Source organism: Cryptomeria japonica, chromosome 1 (assembly GCF_030272615.1).
Source record: "Cryptomeria japonica chromosome 1, Sugi_1.0, whole genome shotgun sequence".
In the NCBI taxonomy this organism is placed as follows: Eukaryota; Viridiplantae; Streptophyta; class Pinopsida; order Cupressales; family Cupressaceae; genus Cryptomeria; species Cryptomeria japonica.
In genome coordinates, this window is record NC_081405.1 from 62,841,991 (window position 1) to 62,860,025 (window position 18,035).

Genomic DNA, 18,035 nt, shown 5'->3' on the forward strand with positions numbered 1-18,035 from the left:
TCAAACGAGCCCTGCATCGAAAAAGGCAGAAAGGTCATTAGAAATAATGATTAAAAGTACCACGTTGCCTTGTATAGCTTCGGTCTTGATTGATCAAGGATTTCATTTTGCTTGCAATCTCCGTTTCACCATAATTAGTAATGATGTCTCCCGATTGGCAAGCCAGATTGGCAGCCCAGTCAACACAAGAGTTGGCCTCCCTGTAAACATGTGTAAAAACACACATGTCAAACTCTTCGCTAATTTTCCTAGTAGCTTTAATAGCATTACTAATAGACCAAGACAACTAGAATTTCATATTTAAACAGTTGATAATGTTTAAGGAGTCTCCTTCACACCAAACTTTAATGCATTTGGCTTCCTTTGCAAGGATCATCCAATGATAGGCCGCCATGGCTTCGGCTACATGATTGGTTTGATTTCCTATGGGTATACATTTAATGATTTTACATATTCCCCATTCATCCCTTAGGACCACTCCACATCCAGCAACCCTCGGGTTACCCTTAGAGGCCCCGTCAAAATTGATTTTCATCCATCCTCCGGGCGGGCTGATCCATCTTACTCCCTCTCTAGGGTTGCTCTGAACACTCTCTTGAGCCTTTAGTCTCCACTTTTTATAGATACATTGATCCTCCTTAGTGTGAGGATTATCCAAACCACCTATTATATTCATATTTTCCCTTATGCTTCTTCTTATTTTTTCAAACACAATTTTAGCCTTAGTAGTCTTTTCCCTGAAAATCCTATCATTTCTCTATTTCCAAAGACCCCAACACATGTGGGGTAAAGCAATTTTCCATAATAAGGTTGTAGTTTTGTTTTTTGAAGGATGATGCCAAGACTTGAAAATTTCCTAAATCGAATTAGGCAAGCTCCAACTAATATTGAATTGATCCAGACAGCTTCCCCAAACATCAGCAGAGAAGGGACAGTGGAAGAGCATATGATTTATTGTCTCCTCATTCTGCTTGCAGAGAATACAAAAACTAGGCATGTTGATACCTCTTTTTCTGATATTCTCGGTAGTGAGAATTTTTTCTTGAAGGGCTATCCAAAAGAAAATATTGATTTTGGGTATGAGGCCTTTCACCCAAGCTTTGGCCCAGCAAGGACTTTCCATGTTCTTGAACTGTTGATGATATAGAGAAGTAACTGAAAAAGTACCACTAGCTATGAGTTTCCAAATTATTTGGTCTTCTTCTTCAATCCTCACCATAGAGTTCATAACTTTGTTCAAACTACCTAAAGACTGATCCACTTGAGATAAGTCTTTCCACTGTCCATCTTTCCAGTAATCCTCAACCTTCGTTCCAAATCTTTCCTTGCATTGGTTATGATATCTGTTCCACTCAAGGTTTCCATTCAAAGGGGAATCTAGAAGCCAAGGGTCCTCCCAAAACTGAATAAGATTCCCTTTCCCCAACTTCCACTTTGTACCTTTGATAATTAAGTCTCTAGTCCTAGAGACATTTTTCCAAATATTGGAACCAATTGGGTTGGTCTCCGCTTTGAGGAAACTTTGAAGATTCGGGCATTGGCTTTTGTATTTGTTGTCCCATGTTTTTTTCCAGTCTCCTTGATTTCTATATCCTCTCCAAATCTGCTTGGTCATGAGGTGATCATTTATGTCTCTTATTCTTCTAAGGCCAAGACCTCCTTTATTCTTAGGCTTACAGACCTTCTCCCATGCAATTAAGTTCATTCTCTTCTTCTCTTCCACCCCTGTCCATAAGAAGGATCTCTGAATCTTTTCAATGGCCTTAGCATACTTAGCTGGAATCCTGAACAGACTAATGGCATAGAGGGGGATACTCTGAAGGGTGGATTTAAGCAGTTGGACCTTACCTGCTTGACTAAGGAGAGCTCCTTTCCATCCAGACATCTTTTTGTGTAATTTATCCACCAAGGCTCCCAAAAAGGTGTCCGGGGGATCAAGGCCTAAGGGGAGCCCCAAGTAAGAAGCAGACATACTACCAATTTGGCCTCCCATAATGTTACTAATTTTAATCCTCCTTCTCTCCGAGGTATTGATAAAATAAACAAAGCTTTTAGACCAATTAATTAGCTGACCAATGGCCTCTCCATAGTTTTCCAAAGCCTTTTTTAGTCTTCTAGAGTCCTTAACAGTGGCTTTTCCCATTATTATAGAGTCATCAACAAACTGCTGATGAGAGCATATTTGATCTACCGAAGAAGGATTCAAACCACAAAACTTCCTTTTCTCAACCAGCTTACCAATACATCTCCCCAAGCATTCCGCCATGATGATGAAGATCACTGGAGATAGAGGATCCTCCTGCCTGAGACCTCTTGAGGCTTTAAAGAAAGGAGAGGGGGGGCCATTCATTAAAACAGAGAAAGATGCTGAAGAAATAAGTTGTCTGATAAGGCTGACACTTCTAGGACTAAAGCCAAAAGTAGAGAGAACATCCACCATAAAATCCCAATCCTCTCTATCGTAGGCTTTAGAGAGATCCAATTTCAAAAGAAAACCTTCTTTTTTAGAGAATGCCAGTGAGTGGATATTTTCATGAACAGAGATGATAGAATCCAAAATTTGTCATCCTGGGACAAAACCGCTTTACTGAGGCAAAATGATGGAGGGAAACAGCTTCAAAATTCTAGAGGTTAGGACCTTAGAGATAATCTTATAGAGAGAGTTGCATAAACTTATAGGTCTGAAAAGATCCATAGAGTCTGCCCCCATCTTTTTGGGAATGAGAGCAATAAAAGTACCATTAACTTCCTTTAATAGTTTCCTAGCACCAAAAAATTCTTTCACAGCTCTGGTGACATCTTCTCCTATAATATGCCAGTACATTTGGAAGAAAAACATGGGAAAGCCATCCGGACCTGGGGCTTTGTTGCCTTAAAAGGATTTGACAGCTATCAAAATTTCTTCATGGGAAGGGATAACCGACAGGTGATCATTTTGTTCCTCCCCCAAAATGGTAGGTATGTTGTCTAAGAGTTCCCTCTGTGCCTGTATTTCCAAATTCTGGTCCTTAGCAAGTAAATTAGAGAAAAAATCCATAGCAACCTTGCTCATGGAATCATCATCAACAACACATCTGCCATTCACTTTAATCTGAACAATTCTATTCATGGCCTTATGTCTTAAGGTGGACATATGGAAGTATTTAGTGTTCCTGTCCCCCTCCTTTAACCAGACATTCCTCGATCTTTGTTTCTAGTAGGTTTCCTCTTTAGCTATTATATCATGATATCTCATAAGAATAGCATCTTCAGTGTTTCTAGACATATTAGTGTAACCATTGATCTGTATCTCATCTTGGATTTCCTTGAGCTCTAAGAGGGTTGTAGCTTTTGAGGTAAAGATGTTGCCAAAGCAATCCTTATTCCACTTCTTAACATTATCTTTAACATTCTTCAGCTTTTTGACCACTTTGTACATGGCGTTCCCTTCAATACTGACCTGCCACCATTCCTTAATCTTATTTTCCAAATCCGGGTGTCTGGTCCACATTTTTTCAAATCTATAAGGGAAATGTCTTCTTCTATTCTTTACATCAGCCATGAAGGTTATGGGATAATGATCTGATCCAGCCCTTATGTGAGAGGATATTGAACAATCATGAAGATTATACCAATCTAAGGAAAGCAGAGCTCTATCGAGTCTAACCTGGATCAGATTCTCACCACCTCTTTTGTTGGTCCAGGTGTATTTGACTCCTTGCAATTCCAGATCATGAATTGCATTATTGTTTATGAAGTCCATCAAGTCCAGTCTGCTGTCCAGATTAGCTTGACTCCCTCCCTTTTTCTCATTTTCCTTCATGGGAGTATTGAAATCTCCCATAATTATCCAACTGTCCTCAGCAAACTTACTTCTCAACCCAGTTAGATATCTCCACATCTCACTTCTACCAGTCTTTGTGTTGGGGGCATAAATGTTAGTTAGAACCCAAGTTGTACAATTCTTAATGTGCTTAAATCTTATACAAGCCAGATTGTTGTCCTGAATCAACACCTCTCCTTCTACATTGTTTTTGTTCCAGAAGGTAACAATTCCTCCCGATGCACCTTCTGAACTACCTCCGCTGACTCCACCATTTTTTAACAAATTCAAACTTTCAACTTTATCTTTAACCATCTTAGTTTCTTGAATCAAAAAAATATCAGGGTTTTTATCTCTAATCATATTTTTAACTAAATTATGCTTGTGGGGACTATTAAGTCCCCTAATGTTCCAGGAGATGATTTTCATGGATTTTTGGAAATACCTGCCTCAAAGATGGTTCTTTGGGTACCATCTGCTAAGTTCCTGCTTGTTTCCAAAGATCTTTTCTTGGCATTTGAGTGTCTTCCTGGAGAAGTATGTTGTGCTCCCACATCACCAAGCCTGCTTCTGGTGTTTCTAGTCATCGTACTACTCACTAGGTTGTTGTTATTCTTTTTTTTTTGCTTGTTCCTTCTTTTATCCTCTACCGCTTCTTCATCCTCCTGCTTTGTTTCATTCTTCCCGAGTGCCTTTTTTATGTCTTCTTCATCTCCCCATTCTGGATCTTGTTCTTCCAAAAATGCCAGCTTTCCCTTTGCTGGGGTGGTTAGAGAAATTTCCGATAGCCCTTGGCCCAGAATGGTATCAGGTTGGGCCTCCTGGAACCAGTCTATTTCTTTATCTTGATCTTGAGATTCTGAAACAAGGTTAAAGTTATCTCCTTCCTCTTTGACTGAGGGTTTCTTTTTTCCTTTATCTGGGACTAACTCTTTCTTATCCTCTTTTGGTTCTTCTTGCTGAGTGTTGTCATTTTCTTTGTACTCTGAGTCCTCAACATTTTGCTCCATCATCTGAATCTTTAGTTCATTACCCACTTCGCTAGTATTTTCTTCCTCCACCCGTCCTATCTAAGACTGATTCTCCTGATTAAGATCGTTGGATTCCAAGGTTTTTGGTGGCTTGTCTACTTTTTTCCAGACCTTAGTTTGGGGGAAGGGTTTATCCTCCATATTTGGACTTTTTTTAGCCCAGTGTCCCACCTTTTTACAATGGAAACAGGCGAAGGGGATTGTTTCATAAACAATATTTTGTTTCCACTTCCCCAGTTTTGATTCTATCTCTATTTCCTCTGGCATGTTCATGTCAGGTCTAACTCCAACACAGATCCTAGCGTAAATCAGTCTTCTTCTGGATGCCGTGACCTGGTCAATAGCGATGAGCTCCCCAAAGGTATTGGCAATTCCTGCAAAAATGTCTTCCTCCCAGAATTCCATTGGGAGCTTGGGGAGATTGACCCACACCGGGACTTGGACCAAAAAATTCTTTCCTTTCGCTACATTAGGGTACCACTTCTGGATGTACATAAAGTATTTACCTATTGTCCAAGATCCACTACAAAGAATGTTTCTTCTATCCTCATCACAGGAAAAAGAGAAAGATAGACAGCCTTTGTTCATTGCTACCACATCAACCTGACCTTTCAGGTTCCACTTTCTTTTGACAAATCCACGAACTATTTCTATATTAGGTCTTGACCCAAAAAAATTACCAATCAAAGTGTTTTCCATTCTAGCAATGTTTTGATCTATGATTTGGTCTAGAACAATGATAGCAAACTTGCCTTGAGACACATTCGAGGAGTTTTTAACAGGAGGCAATGAGGACTTACCTTTAGGCTTAACCCCAAACAGCGAGGACCACTTACGTGTCTGTCCATTGGGTCCCCCCTTCGGGTCTGTTAATGAGAAAACCTTTTCCGGGTGATCTTTTCCTTCCACCGTGTTCTCTGAGACACAAATCTCTTGCTGTCCTTGGGCTCCTATCGAGTTGTTGTCTTCTATTTTTGAAGTTTGAACCTGCTCTTTCCCACTCTCATCTTTTAACCGCTCATCACGTGGTGTTGGTCCTCCCCCTGGGTCCCCCAAAACCACGGGATCATCAGGGTCCTTTCCATCTGAACCCCCCCCCATCTGCAGGAATCTCTGAGTTATTTGTAGAATCATATGGTTTTACACCATATTTGGCAAAATATGTGTATAAAAAAGCGGGGTAAGTTGTGAGCTGGAAGTAGTAGTGAATTGTGAGGAAATTGGGAGAGAGTTGAAGATTGGAGATTTGGTGAGAAAATTTCTTTTGGGTGTTTGATAGTGAATGGTTCATCTTTGTGCATTGGGGGCTTAAATTCAAGCTTGTTGTATGTGGGAGAAGGACTTTGTAATTCATTATCGTCCAAGGAGAGATAAGGAGTCTTTGTAATCATTGAGGTGCTTTGCAACCATTTTTTGGAGCTGAATCAAGGATCGGTCACTCCATTGGAGGGACCCGGAGACGTAGCCAATTGGCGAACTCCGTTATCAACTTGTGTTTTGTCTTCTCTCTTCTTTCTCTCTTTTGTTCAATCTATCGTTATTTGATCATTATGTTTATTTAAATAATTTGATTGTAATTTTAAGACCTTCATTTAATCGTTGCAAAAGTTAACATCTCACGTGCAACAATCATAGATCCTAACATCAGATCAATGGCAATCAAAATCCACAAATGATCAAATGCTAAAGAATCCCTCTGCAACCCCAATCCAGATCAACCCTCCTCTACCCAGTCATTGCTCCAATCTCCTACAATTTCCTCCAATTTTCCAACACCAACCAAGAAGCCTCTCCTCCCGAATTTTTTTTAGAATAAAAACTTTCATGAACCGTTGCACAACCAACTCATGTGAATGGAAACATATTTAATTATTAATTAATTAACAAATTAGTATTAGTTATTGTAAAAGCCTCTCGGCTTAAAAAACCAAAATCTAAACCAAATATCATGAATTGTTGCCTGGAACTCAACTTCTTGAATGAGACTGAGAAGAACAAAATATAGGAGGGGACTCGGGACTGGTTAAAAGTTTAATAACAATATTTTACACTCACAAATGAACAAATGCTAAAGAATCCATCGTTGCACAACCAACTCCTGTGAATGGAGACATATTTAATTATTAATTAATTAACAAATTTTTATTAGTTATTTACACAATAATTATTTGAAAACCCCATAAATTTGCTGCCATTGTAATTTATAATAAAGTAATTAATTAATAATAAAGTAATTTATATAATATCAATTTTGACTCTAGTTGTAATTTAATTTTAACTCTAATTTACAACATTAAATCTTATTCAAACCAATTAAGCATATTCTAATTAATATAATTAAGATTTTAATCTAATTAAAAATTTATATAATTACAATTATAACTTAATCTACATTATTAAAATTTTAATAATAAAAATAATAATAAACTTAATTTAAAATTAGATCTTAATTATTATTTTAAGATTATATTATTTAATTGTATTTATATAATATGAACTCGACATAAAATTAATTATAAATATAATATCAAGTTTAATCTTAAAAATTATATTATATTAAACTTACATTAAATTAAAATTTTAAAACTAAAACTAAATTCTAATATAATTTTATTTAGTTAGCTTTTTACTGTCATTTACTAAAGGCACAAATAAAGTAGTTAATAATAATAGTCTCATTGTCCCATATTCAGCAAAACTCATTTTTTAAAACCTATATTTAATAGCTTTCAACGGAGGGTGATTTTATTTTGTTTTTTCTTAGTCCATTTTGGGCGTGCAAAAGAAAAGCCATGTCCACGTGTCATAGGAATCCACGTAAGGGTTGACTTACACTCTTAGTCAAGATAGAATAATAATATAATATTTCAGCCAATGGGGAGCCGCCAGCACACAGTAGAAGCACATTAAGTGATACGTGCAATTATTGAAGGGGAAAAAGGTAGATACTTTACAACTGAGCAGAATCTTTTCCATCATTTCACAGAGAGACCGCGTTAAATGGGTCCCACTCTAAATGTCCCACTAATTGTAACCCTTTTTGTCCTCCGCATCGATACCAAATCGCAGTATACCACGTCATTGATTTCTGCTTACGAGGCGAGCTAAAGTCCCATCCGGTGCGGGTTGAAATCTTCGTTACCGTGGTCCGGGTAAATCTAGCCGGCTGATTCGATGGCAAGAGTGGGGCCCATGCCGGGAATTTGTTAAACATTAGCACGTGTCGTGATCTTTGAAACCAACGCAAAATCTCTTATTGATTGTGAAAGCAACGTTTTTAAGGCCTACCGTACGATAGACAACCGGCAGTTTGGCATGTGTAAGTTTTTAATTTGACGCCCGTTTGAACGTTTTTTAATCCTTTTTGTGTACCACAGCTGTCAGCAACCCTTCCTTAACTCACTTGTAGAGATATAAATATTGTAATAATTATTATAATAATATAGCTGACATAGATATAATTAAATATATATAGATGTCGAAAACTTATTTATGTAGGAAAGTTTTATATTAATTTAGTGTCTATTCACAATTTTGAAAGGTAATATTAAATGAACAAATTTAAATTATGGAAAACTTATTTATATATTTAAGAAATGTTTTATATTAATTTGGTGCATGTTGTTGTTTAATTTAATAGTTAAAAAAAAAAAAATATTAGTAAATTCAAGAAAACCATGGTATGCATTTTAATCAATGTGTTGGTTAATGTTTTGTTTTATAAATATGAAAAAAATATTTATATATTTGAGGGAAAGTTTTATATTAATTTGTTATCTATTGCTATTTTTTAATTTACTGTTTTAAACAACAATATTAAATAAACTAATTCAACAAAATATTGTGGCATACATTTTAATCATATAAAAACAATATTAAATAAACAAATTGTACATAATCATGACTTACATTTTAATCAAGGTGTCGGTTATATATATATATATATATATATATATATATATATATATATATATATATATATATATATATTTATTGAGAGGGGCAATACCTTTGTGTTCATCAAAAATGTCGGTTAAATATTTTACTATATAGATATGAAAAACTTATTTATATATTTGAAAAAAAGATTTACATTAATTTGGTGTCTTTTATTTTTAAATTTTATAATTTAAAAAAATAATATTAAATAAACGAATTCAATAGAAAATCATGATATGTATTTAGTTAAATATTTTATTATTGTATAGGTTTGACTACTTATTTATATATTTATATATTTGGGAAAAGGTTTTCTATCAATTTCATATCTATTGTTATTTTTAAATGTAAATTGTGGTTGAGTGAAAATTTCACATTTTTAAGTATAGGATTTGAATATTAAAAATATTGAATTTCTACTATTTGTAATATTAATTTTTTTCAAGGTTTATGTGTTTGAGTTTTTTGATAGTTTATGTATTGTTTCATATTTTAAGTATACGATTTTATTATTAAATCATTAAATTTTTATTGTTTATAATATTGAATTTTTGTGACTTTTTGGATTTGGATTTGTTGAAAATTTCATTTAAATGAATGTGCCAATTAAATTTAAACCATGGTTGAGTGAACTTTTCACATTTTCAAGTTTAGGATTTGATTATTAAAAACGTATTTAATCATGCTCCATGATCTATGATAGGATGAAGTGAGCTAGAGAAGAGAAAATCACCACAACGTTAGGATTAGACTCTTCACCTGTTGGCAAATATAATATTAAAATTATGTTTTGATGTGAATTTTATTATTATTCAATAGAATAATTGTAAAGCTAGTATATTAATATATTAAATTAATTTTTATTTTTCAATGATGAAGAGTGTTAAGTTTTTATGTTAAAATATGAAATTTTAGTATACAATTCACATAAAAGGTGGGTGGAATGACATTTTCTTTATATTTAATTAAATTGACTTTATTAAACTATTTGAAATAATTGAATAATCTAGACTTTTCAAGGAAATACATTATTATATAAAACCATGTATGATAAATATTGTTGACATCTTTTAAATGGTGACACTAGGCTAAAGAGTTTGAGAAAAAATATGTGAAAATATTTAAATAATGGTAAAATTTGCACATCTATGTTCTTTTTTCCTTATGTTTTGGGTGTATTTTGATTTAAGTGTTGAAAAAAATATAATAATTTTTACATGCAATTGCCTTTCGCCATATCATATTCTAATCTCTTTTCTCACTTATCTCCAAATTTGTATTCATGATTCTTAGACCCATGATTCACCACCCCAAACCACAATCATGGGCGAAGACTTGACCGAAGTCACTTTGACATAGTCACAAACCTTTCACTTTTAAATTTCAATATTCAAAATTTAAATTTCCACCTTATTGATCATTTCATTGTGAGTAAAATTAGCACGTGTTATGTTTATTTGTGTGCTTAGTTATTTGTTTAAGGATATATTTTTACTCCTTTGCAAACATCAAAAGTTGTCATCGAAGAGTTGACAAAGGAGCATGCTAGGGCTTTATTAATAGAACATTTATGAGAGCAAATTGTGGAAAAATTGTCAGAGCATTAATTGCAAAGCACACTATCTTAGTTTTATTGCAAGTTTGTTTTTTTATCTTTGTTCCTTTTGCTTAAATTCATAAAGTCGATATATTGATGTCTAAGGAGAAAGTGGCCCTCACAATATGAAAAGTTACCCATAGATGTTTGTAAACATTGCCTATCTTTATAGAAATATAAACACCAAAAATTAAGTTGAAGAGGTTTTAATCTATAAACTATTCATGCATATATGATTTGCAAGTTCATGTTCCCATGTAGGTTATGATCCATACTTATGAAGATAAATTTCGAACTTGCATAGGTGACTCAAAGTAGAAAATAATTAATTTGAAGAGTCTATAATCTTTATAAAAATCAACTTCTAATATTTAACAACACTTCTTTACAATTGGATTTTAAGGTAAGTATTATATTTAATTTATGTAACTTTTTGCATTTAATTTACAATTTAGTTTAGTTATTGGTTGGGTGAAAGAATAAAGCTCAATCACACTTGTAGGCCATTCCAAAATTTAAAAAATGGAGCCCTTGAAAATCAACCACCTTCAAAGACCATGGCAAAGCCATATGGACACCACTTGCACTGACTTTCAATTAAATGACCTTTGATTAAAGTTAATTATATATTGTGTCTTGTTCCATTGTAAGTAAGGGTGCAAGCAAAAAAGTCTCTCCCCCTGGTGCATCATTTCTAACATACAAGTTTTAGAAAGCCTTAAGAAGTGGCCACATTCAATTGAAGGTTTTTGAAGCCACTAACACTTAACTTTTGATTGAAGGACCTTCAATTAAAGATACTTATATACAATGTTCACATATATTTCATTATACATAACATCATGTATAAAAACTATTTCATTATACGTAATGTCGCATATAAAAAATTATTATACATAATATCACATGACCTTCAATCGAAGATGTCTTATGGTACCTAAATGTGGTAGCTAACCTCCCCGAATTCCACATGTTAGGCTTTTGTTGGATAAAAATAACTGATTTCCAATCAAATGAAATTATCATAACATGAGATTTTGAGTGAACATGGTCCTTGGAATAAGCTTTCTAAAAAGTTTAGATTTTGCTATATATTGTTTGATTATTATATTATTTTATATTTTCTAACCAACATAGATTTAATAACAAACATAAAAAACTTTTTAACACACATGAAAAAAAAGTGGAATAAAATTAGAAAAATACTTGATAACCCTTATGTATTAATCTTAACTCTCTTTCTCTCACAAACACACACGTCCACCCTAGACATCAATGTTGATGATCTATCTTTTAAAATTTTATAAAAGATAACGGTTATGATATGCTTCCCCTAAATGATATACTAGGGGAGAGGACCCAGTAGTTGTGCAGCTTATTTGGCAAGTCTCTTGCTTATAACTAAGGTTTCAAGATCACACCATCAAGTATGATGCCACATCAGCATGCTTTTTGCCAAGGTGTCCAAAACAACCCCCCCCCCCCCCCCCCCCCTGAAAAAAAAAGTGAGACCAATAAGCGTGCAAAAGAGGCCCCCACACTGGTGCAGTTGATGTGGCATCACATGATTGGTTGCTTTTTACAAGCAATGGTACATTTCATAGCAATAACAACTTTAAAGTCACAACTATTGGTGCAATGTATTGAAATTATTAATATGTAAACACACAAAAATTGATATTTTATGTTTCAAACAATAGTTTTTATTTGTATTGTTTTTGGAACAAAAAGTATCAACAATCTTCACAACAATTCATACATACATGTTCAACTGGTAGTACTCTTCCCCTAATAAATTGTGAAAATCTAATAAAATTAAGATTCGTTATGTACACAAAGATTAAAAAATAATAATGAAACCCGCTCGATACCTATTCATTAAATTTTTAATTTATTTTTTCAAAACTTCAATATTATTATTTTTAATTGGCATACGGAAGATGCACTCCGGTGCACAACATTTCACTTAGATTCTGGATTTTAGAAATAAGTGAGACTACCCACCTACATTGTTTCAGCTGGGTTAGGTATGCATAGCCTGCTACTTATCTTTAATTTTTTATTTTTTATTTTTTATTTTTTCACTCTCGTAACTTGTGACGTAAAGAGAGCGTCTAATTGGGGGGGCCCACCTCACGTAGGCACGGGGGACCGTTGAATTCCATGGGCCCCACTCCACGTCACCATACCCCAAGTAGATTTGTGATGCAGACGCTTACGTGTATACCAACCTACATGATTAGGTGGGCTCCACAAGTGCTAGAAATACGCGATAAAGTGAAAAGCCTTTCTTTTTATCGCATATATCGCATGGGACCCACCGCTCAAAGTCAAGTTGCCCTGCCTGCTTTACTACACCACACGTGCGGGCCCCACCTTCAGCACAACTTGCCCTTCCTCTCCTCGGGACTCACGCCGCAAACCACGTTTTCTTGACAATAACAAACTAATAAATGAAAGCGCGTCCACGTGTGTCTTGGATCACCCCTACACGTAGGAACGGGCCCCGCTTACGTCATCAAGTGCTCATGTATGTGCATCTGCTTTTTTATGCATGTGTGAGGAAAATAAATACAATGCTGGTATGGAAATGCATGATAACGGTTTGTTTTGTTGACACGTGGCAAAATAGAGCGAGTTTTTAAAGGGATGTTTATTATTAGAAGAATGTGCAATTTTTAATTGTAATTGATTATTGGTTAATTAAATGTTTTTTAAAATTCTTGGTAAAAGCTTTGACGATATTAAGTCCTGGTGATAATTGTTGTTATATTAGAAGGTGGTTTTTCATTGGCTCCCACTTTCGTCCTTGTGTTCTTCTGTCCCTTGCCTCGTTCTTCAACATGTTCCCTCTTTTTATATGCTTTTTTACTAATAATTAATTTATTTTTTTTACTAAAAATAAAAATAAAATTATTATATAGAAAGGCAATATAAATATTTAAGTTTCTATGGTGGATTTTATGATAAACTATTTGATTGGGGAGGGTGGGTTTAAGTTTGATAATTTTATGATTAAGAGTCAAGAATTGAGAGGTTTCTCTACAGGGGAAAATACATGATCTTCTTCTAGGGTTGCAGAATGTTTTTGAAAGACAACGTTTTTATGAGTCATTTTCAGACATACTGATGAACACATCATTATTAATGCTAGAGGTTTTTTTCAGATTGAACCAACTATCATCTTCAAGGAGACATGAGTGGTCGCCTTCTGTTGCAAGCTCTTCCTCAAAGAGCATTTTTCCAAGAAGTTGGTGTTGCACTTGTTTCCCTCACTCATTTTGTAATGAGTACTTTTGTAGTTAAGCTGGAATTTGGAGATGCTTCAGCTCTCTTTGTTGCATCTCTATTAGTTTTGTAATGTTGCACTCTTTCTTTGTTGTAACATCATTGTTCTATGGTGTTACATCAGTGTTTTGGTGTTGTAATCAATGACTATTTGTAATATTTTATTTCTTTTTTTCCAATAAAATAAAATAAAAGAATTGAGAGGTTTCTATTTTGTAAAAGTTTTTAATGCATAATATTGGCCTCATCGCTTATGGTGTTGAAGGTCTTACACTTCGTAAGATTTGATTCTTAGCAGATTCATTTGAAACCATTCAACTCCACTAATAAAATAAGTCATTTGACGAAAAAATAAAAGCTCTTTGACAATTTTTTAAAAAAAATTCACCAAAATAGTAAACTAACATAAATAAATTAAATAATAATATATATTTAAAATAAATACAGAGATATCCTTGTCGAGACATCTATTGCACTATTAGGTGCCTCAAGAAAAATATCTCTCGGCGTATTTTACATATATAATTATTTAATACATGTATGTACTTGCAATCGTGATGCAACATGTAGGGCATTATAAATATTTAAGTTTCAATTTCTTTATGAGGGCTTTATGTCAAATTATTTGATTTGGAAGTCTGAGTTTAAGTTTTATAATTTTATGATTAAGTGTCATGAATTGAAGGGTATTTATTCTGATATTGCTATCGAGATTCAATTTTGTACTTCTTGAGTTAAACTCATCGACCCATGTTTCATGAGCAATGGTTCATAAGAACTCATCTCTCATGAGAATGAATGGTACACTTAACACTCATTGCATCCAAGTGATGCTCATAGAGGTGAAGCATTGGGCCTTCCTAGGAGGTCACCCATCCTAATACTACTCCAAATTAAGCACACTTACAATGGAGTTACCCTTAAGGTTAAGCCTACTTAGCTTGCTACTCTAATTACAAAACCTTCAACAATTGTTGTGCCTTATGACCCATTCATTATAGAGCTCCTTTAGCTCATTAATTGATAAGTAGGAGATATTTTCCAAATCAAGTCAAATTATGATATTATTATTAGGATTAAACTATGAAGTTTTTGAGTCAAACTCATTGACCCATGTTTCATGGGTATTTCTTTTGCCAAAGTTTTCCAAGACACACTATTGGTCTCATCTCGTATGGCGTTGAAGGTCTTATGCTCAACAAGAGATTTGATTCATAGCAAACTCATTCAGATCTATTCAACTTCACCAATAAAATAAAATTCACTTGATGTTAAAAACTTCAACACAATTAAATCTAGGAACTATAATAAATAAAACAAAAGCCATTTGACAATTTTAATTTTTTTTCACAAAAATAGTAAATTATAATCATCATATTTCCATGGCCTATTTAATTAGATTATGAAGCTTCTAGTAAAACTTTGTAGTTTTTATAGAATCAACATTTCAAATCCCACTTTGTAATATTTATGTACTCTCATTTGTTCCTCTTCACAATGATGGATAGCGAGCTATCATCCTAAATGTTGATTCTAAAAAAAACAAAACTATAGAGTTTTTCTAAGAGCTCCATCATGTAATGAAATGAGAAAAAATAAAATTTAACAAAATTTAGTTGATAGGATTTAAACAATACACTCACTAGTTTCATTCACTTTAGATAAAAAGCTAATCTTTTCCTTGGATGTTGTTCATATGTCCATCTAGTACTACGTTATGGTTAGTCCCAAATATGATGTCAATATTTATATGAGTATCTTTTGAACTATGTGATATATGTGCTTCCCTCACTTGAATAGTAGTATTACATCCACTACTCTTAGAGAATGTTTTATAAGAAAAACTCATTAGTGTCTTGTTTAGTATCTATTATTTCACATAAATTTGAGTACAATACAACATCATTCAAAGTTTTCCGTCTACATTACAACTACTTGAACCAAATAAAATTACTTCAACAAAACCAACCATATTGCTATCTTAATCTTGCTATGATCCAATCCAAAAACACATTAACAAACAATAATAGTCCATAACTATATGGAGAAAGATTTGCTTGCTATTATTCAATGATAAAAACATCTCATGATCATAAGGTGGAGATACCAAAATCTTTATCTATCCTAACCAAGTGTCAGTAATTCCTAAAAAAATTGAAATAGTTAAATTATGACAAAGCACCTCACTTCAACCTTATTTCCCTACTTTTGAGTGATTGATTTGAAGATTGTTGATTTTTAAGGTAATTAGATACATTTGGGAAGCTATAATTTGGTTTTTCTTCATCAACATTTGTATATGAAAATATAATTAATCTATTTGAAAAAAATATTAAAGTTTTACAATTTTAATTATTGGGTGAGTAACAATTGGCAAACATAGTTGTGTATATGATTTTCTAGATGCGCAAAAGAATAACATGTCTTATAGAGTGAACAACAGTGTTGTTTGATTAATCAATTAATACTAGAAAAAGAGTTTGATTAATGCTAGAGAAATAATTTGATTAATCAATTAACAATTAAAATTATTAATTAATATAGACAGAAAGATTAGAATAATTAACTAAATAAATACAACTTATTCAATTAATTTAGAAAGTTGTGATATAGAGAGAATTGATGACGTTATAAAAACTGAGAGTCAATTTTAGGTATCTACTACATCTAGGTAGAAGACAATGAAGAGATATAACTCATGAGGTGCCTATCTAACTTATGTAACTGTAGACACTAAAAAATGGTCAACACATGCATCTCCCCTTTTTAACATGTCTTCTCATCGTGTGTTTGGTCTCTACTATTTGTCAATGCTTTGTCATTCTTCTATCCTCTAATTTCACCATTTCCTATTCATTTCATATCATTTTGACCTAATATTGCCCTTCTTGACCACCTGATTATTTAAACAATTTTGTCGATTACTCAATGTCATGTCCATTAGTGTCAATTTATCCTAATTTCATATTTGTCAATGTCAATTTGTCCCCATTTTGGTCTTGCGACATCAATTCGTCCCAATTTTAGTCCCATGACATTATTTTGTCCCAATTTCTATCCTAGTGGCATCAATTTGACCCCATTTTTGTCTTATGACATCGATTTGATCTAATCTTTGACCTTTGGCATCAATTTGACCTAATTCCCTCACATGGTTAATTAATCATTTAATTAATTAAGCCTCTTCTATGCTAACACATCCTTCTTGGATAAATAAAAAATAAATTTATTTATCCCTATTTCCCTTTTTTCACAATTAAATGACTATTTAATTGGCTAATTCTATTTTCAAATGAATTAATAAATGCAAATTTATTAATTTCCCACTCCATTTCTATCTCCACTTCTAACTTGCCTTATCTCTTCCACTTTCCCAATTTGCTCCACTTAACTCTACTTACCTTCTATTTCACTCTCCACTTACAAACGACACCTTTCTTATTTCATTTCACTTTACTCAATCTCTCACCCAATCTTGTTTATTGATCGAATTTGATCTCGTCCATCCATTTAGTCTTCAAATGCTATAAATTGAGCTCTCATTGCTCATTTTCAATAACCACATTTTTGAGTAACCTCATGATCACACTGCATAAATCACTTTATTTTTTGTCATTTGTGCACTCAACCTATTAAGAGCTACACACCATTAAAGGAGAAAGAAAGAACAATGAAGCCATGTCGAAGGAATGCGTTTTAGTGAAATCACTTTGAACTCACGTTGTTTGCATTTCATTTTGATGTCTTTGTTGGTTTGATTAGGATTAGTTTTCACAATATTTGTTTTGTGGTTGGCTTATGAATATCATGTTTGTTTCTAATCGTTTTCCTAGTCGACATTAACAAATCCAAAATAGGCAACTCATAAAGAATGACATCTCTTGGCATCTTTCAAATAGATGTATTTAAGATTTTTAAATAAAAATTCTAAAATTGATATTTAAACATAAAATCATAGAACTTATAAAAATTATTTTTTCCTCATCCTAGTAGGGTAACTATAGTGCTCAATACAATTAACTAACTGAACTCAATAGACCAATCAAATCTCTCTCTCTCTCTCTCTCACACACACACACACACACACACACACGCACACATTATTAGTTAAATCATTTGAGATCTTATTAAAGTGTTCATGTAAATTGGTACAAAAAACTTATCCCAATATTAATTCAAGGCTCAAATTTCAACTCTATATATCTAATTGATAACATTGACAATTAATTAGAGTTTCAACATTAAATTTGACTTTCTTATCCTTGACATTATGCATTTAACAATTTCTAAAAGCAGGGACCTACATTAGTTTAATGGTGTCATATCTAAACAAGACTTGACAAAGAAGAAACAATTGTTTGACAAAGAACCATGAATG

At 33.3% G+C, this 18,035-nt stretch overlaps 1 protein-coding gene across 1 annotated transcript in view; it reads right to left on the reverse strand.

The window, feature by feature from the left end:
* Positions 1-18,035, reverse strand: part of LOC131856359 (uncharacterized) — a 27,431-nt gene continuing 9,396 nt past the window's right edge. Inside the window, exons 3-4 of the mRNA XM_059208122.1 lie at positions 5,634-5,934; positions 1-11 (exon numbers count right to left, since the gene is read on the reverse strand). Of these exons, the coding sequence (XP_059064105.1) occupies positions 1-11; positions 5,634-5,934 (312 nt within the window). The remainder of the gene's footprint in view (positions 12-5,633; positions 5,935-18,035) is intronic.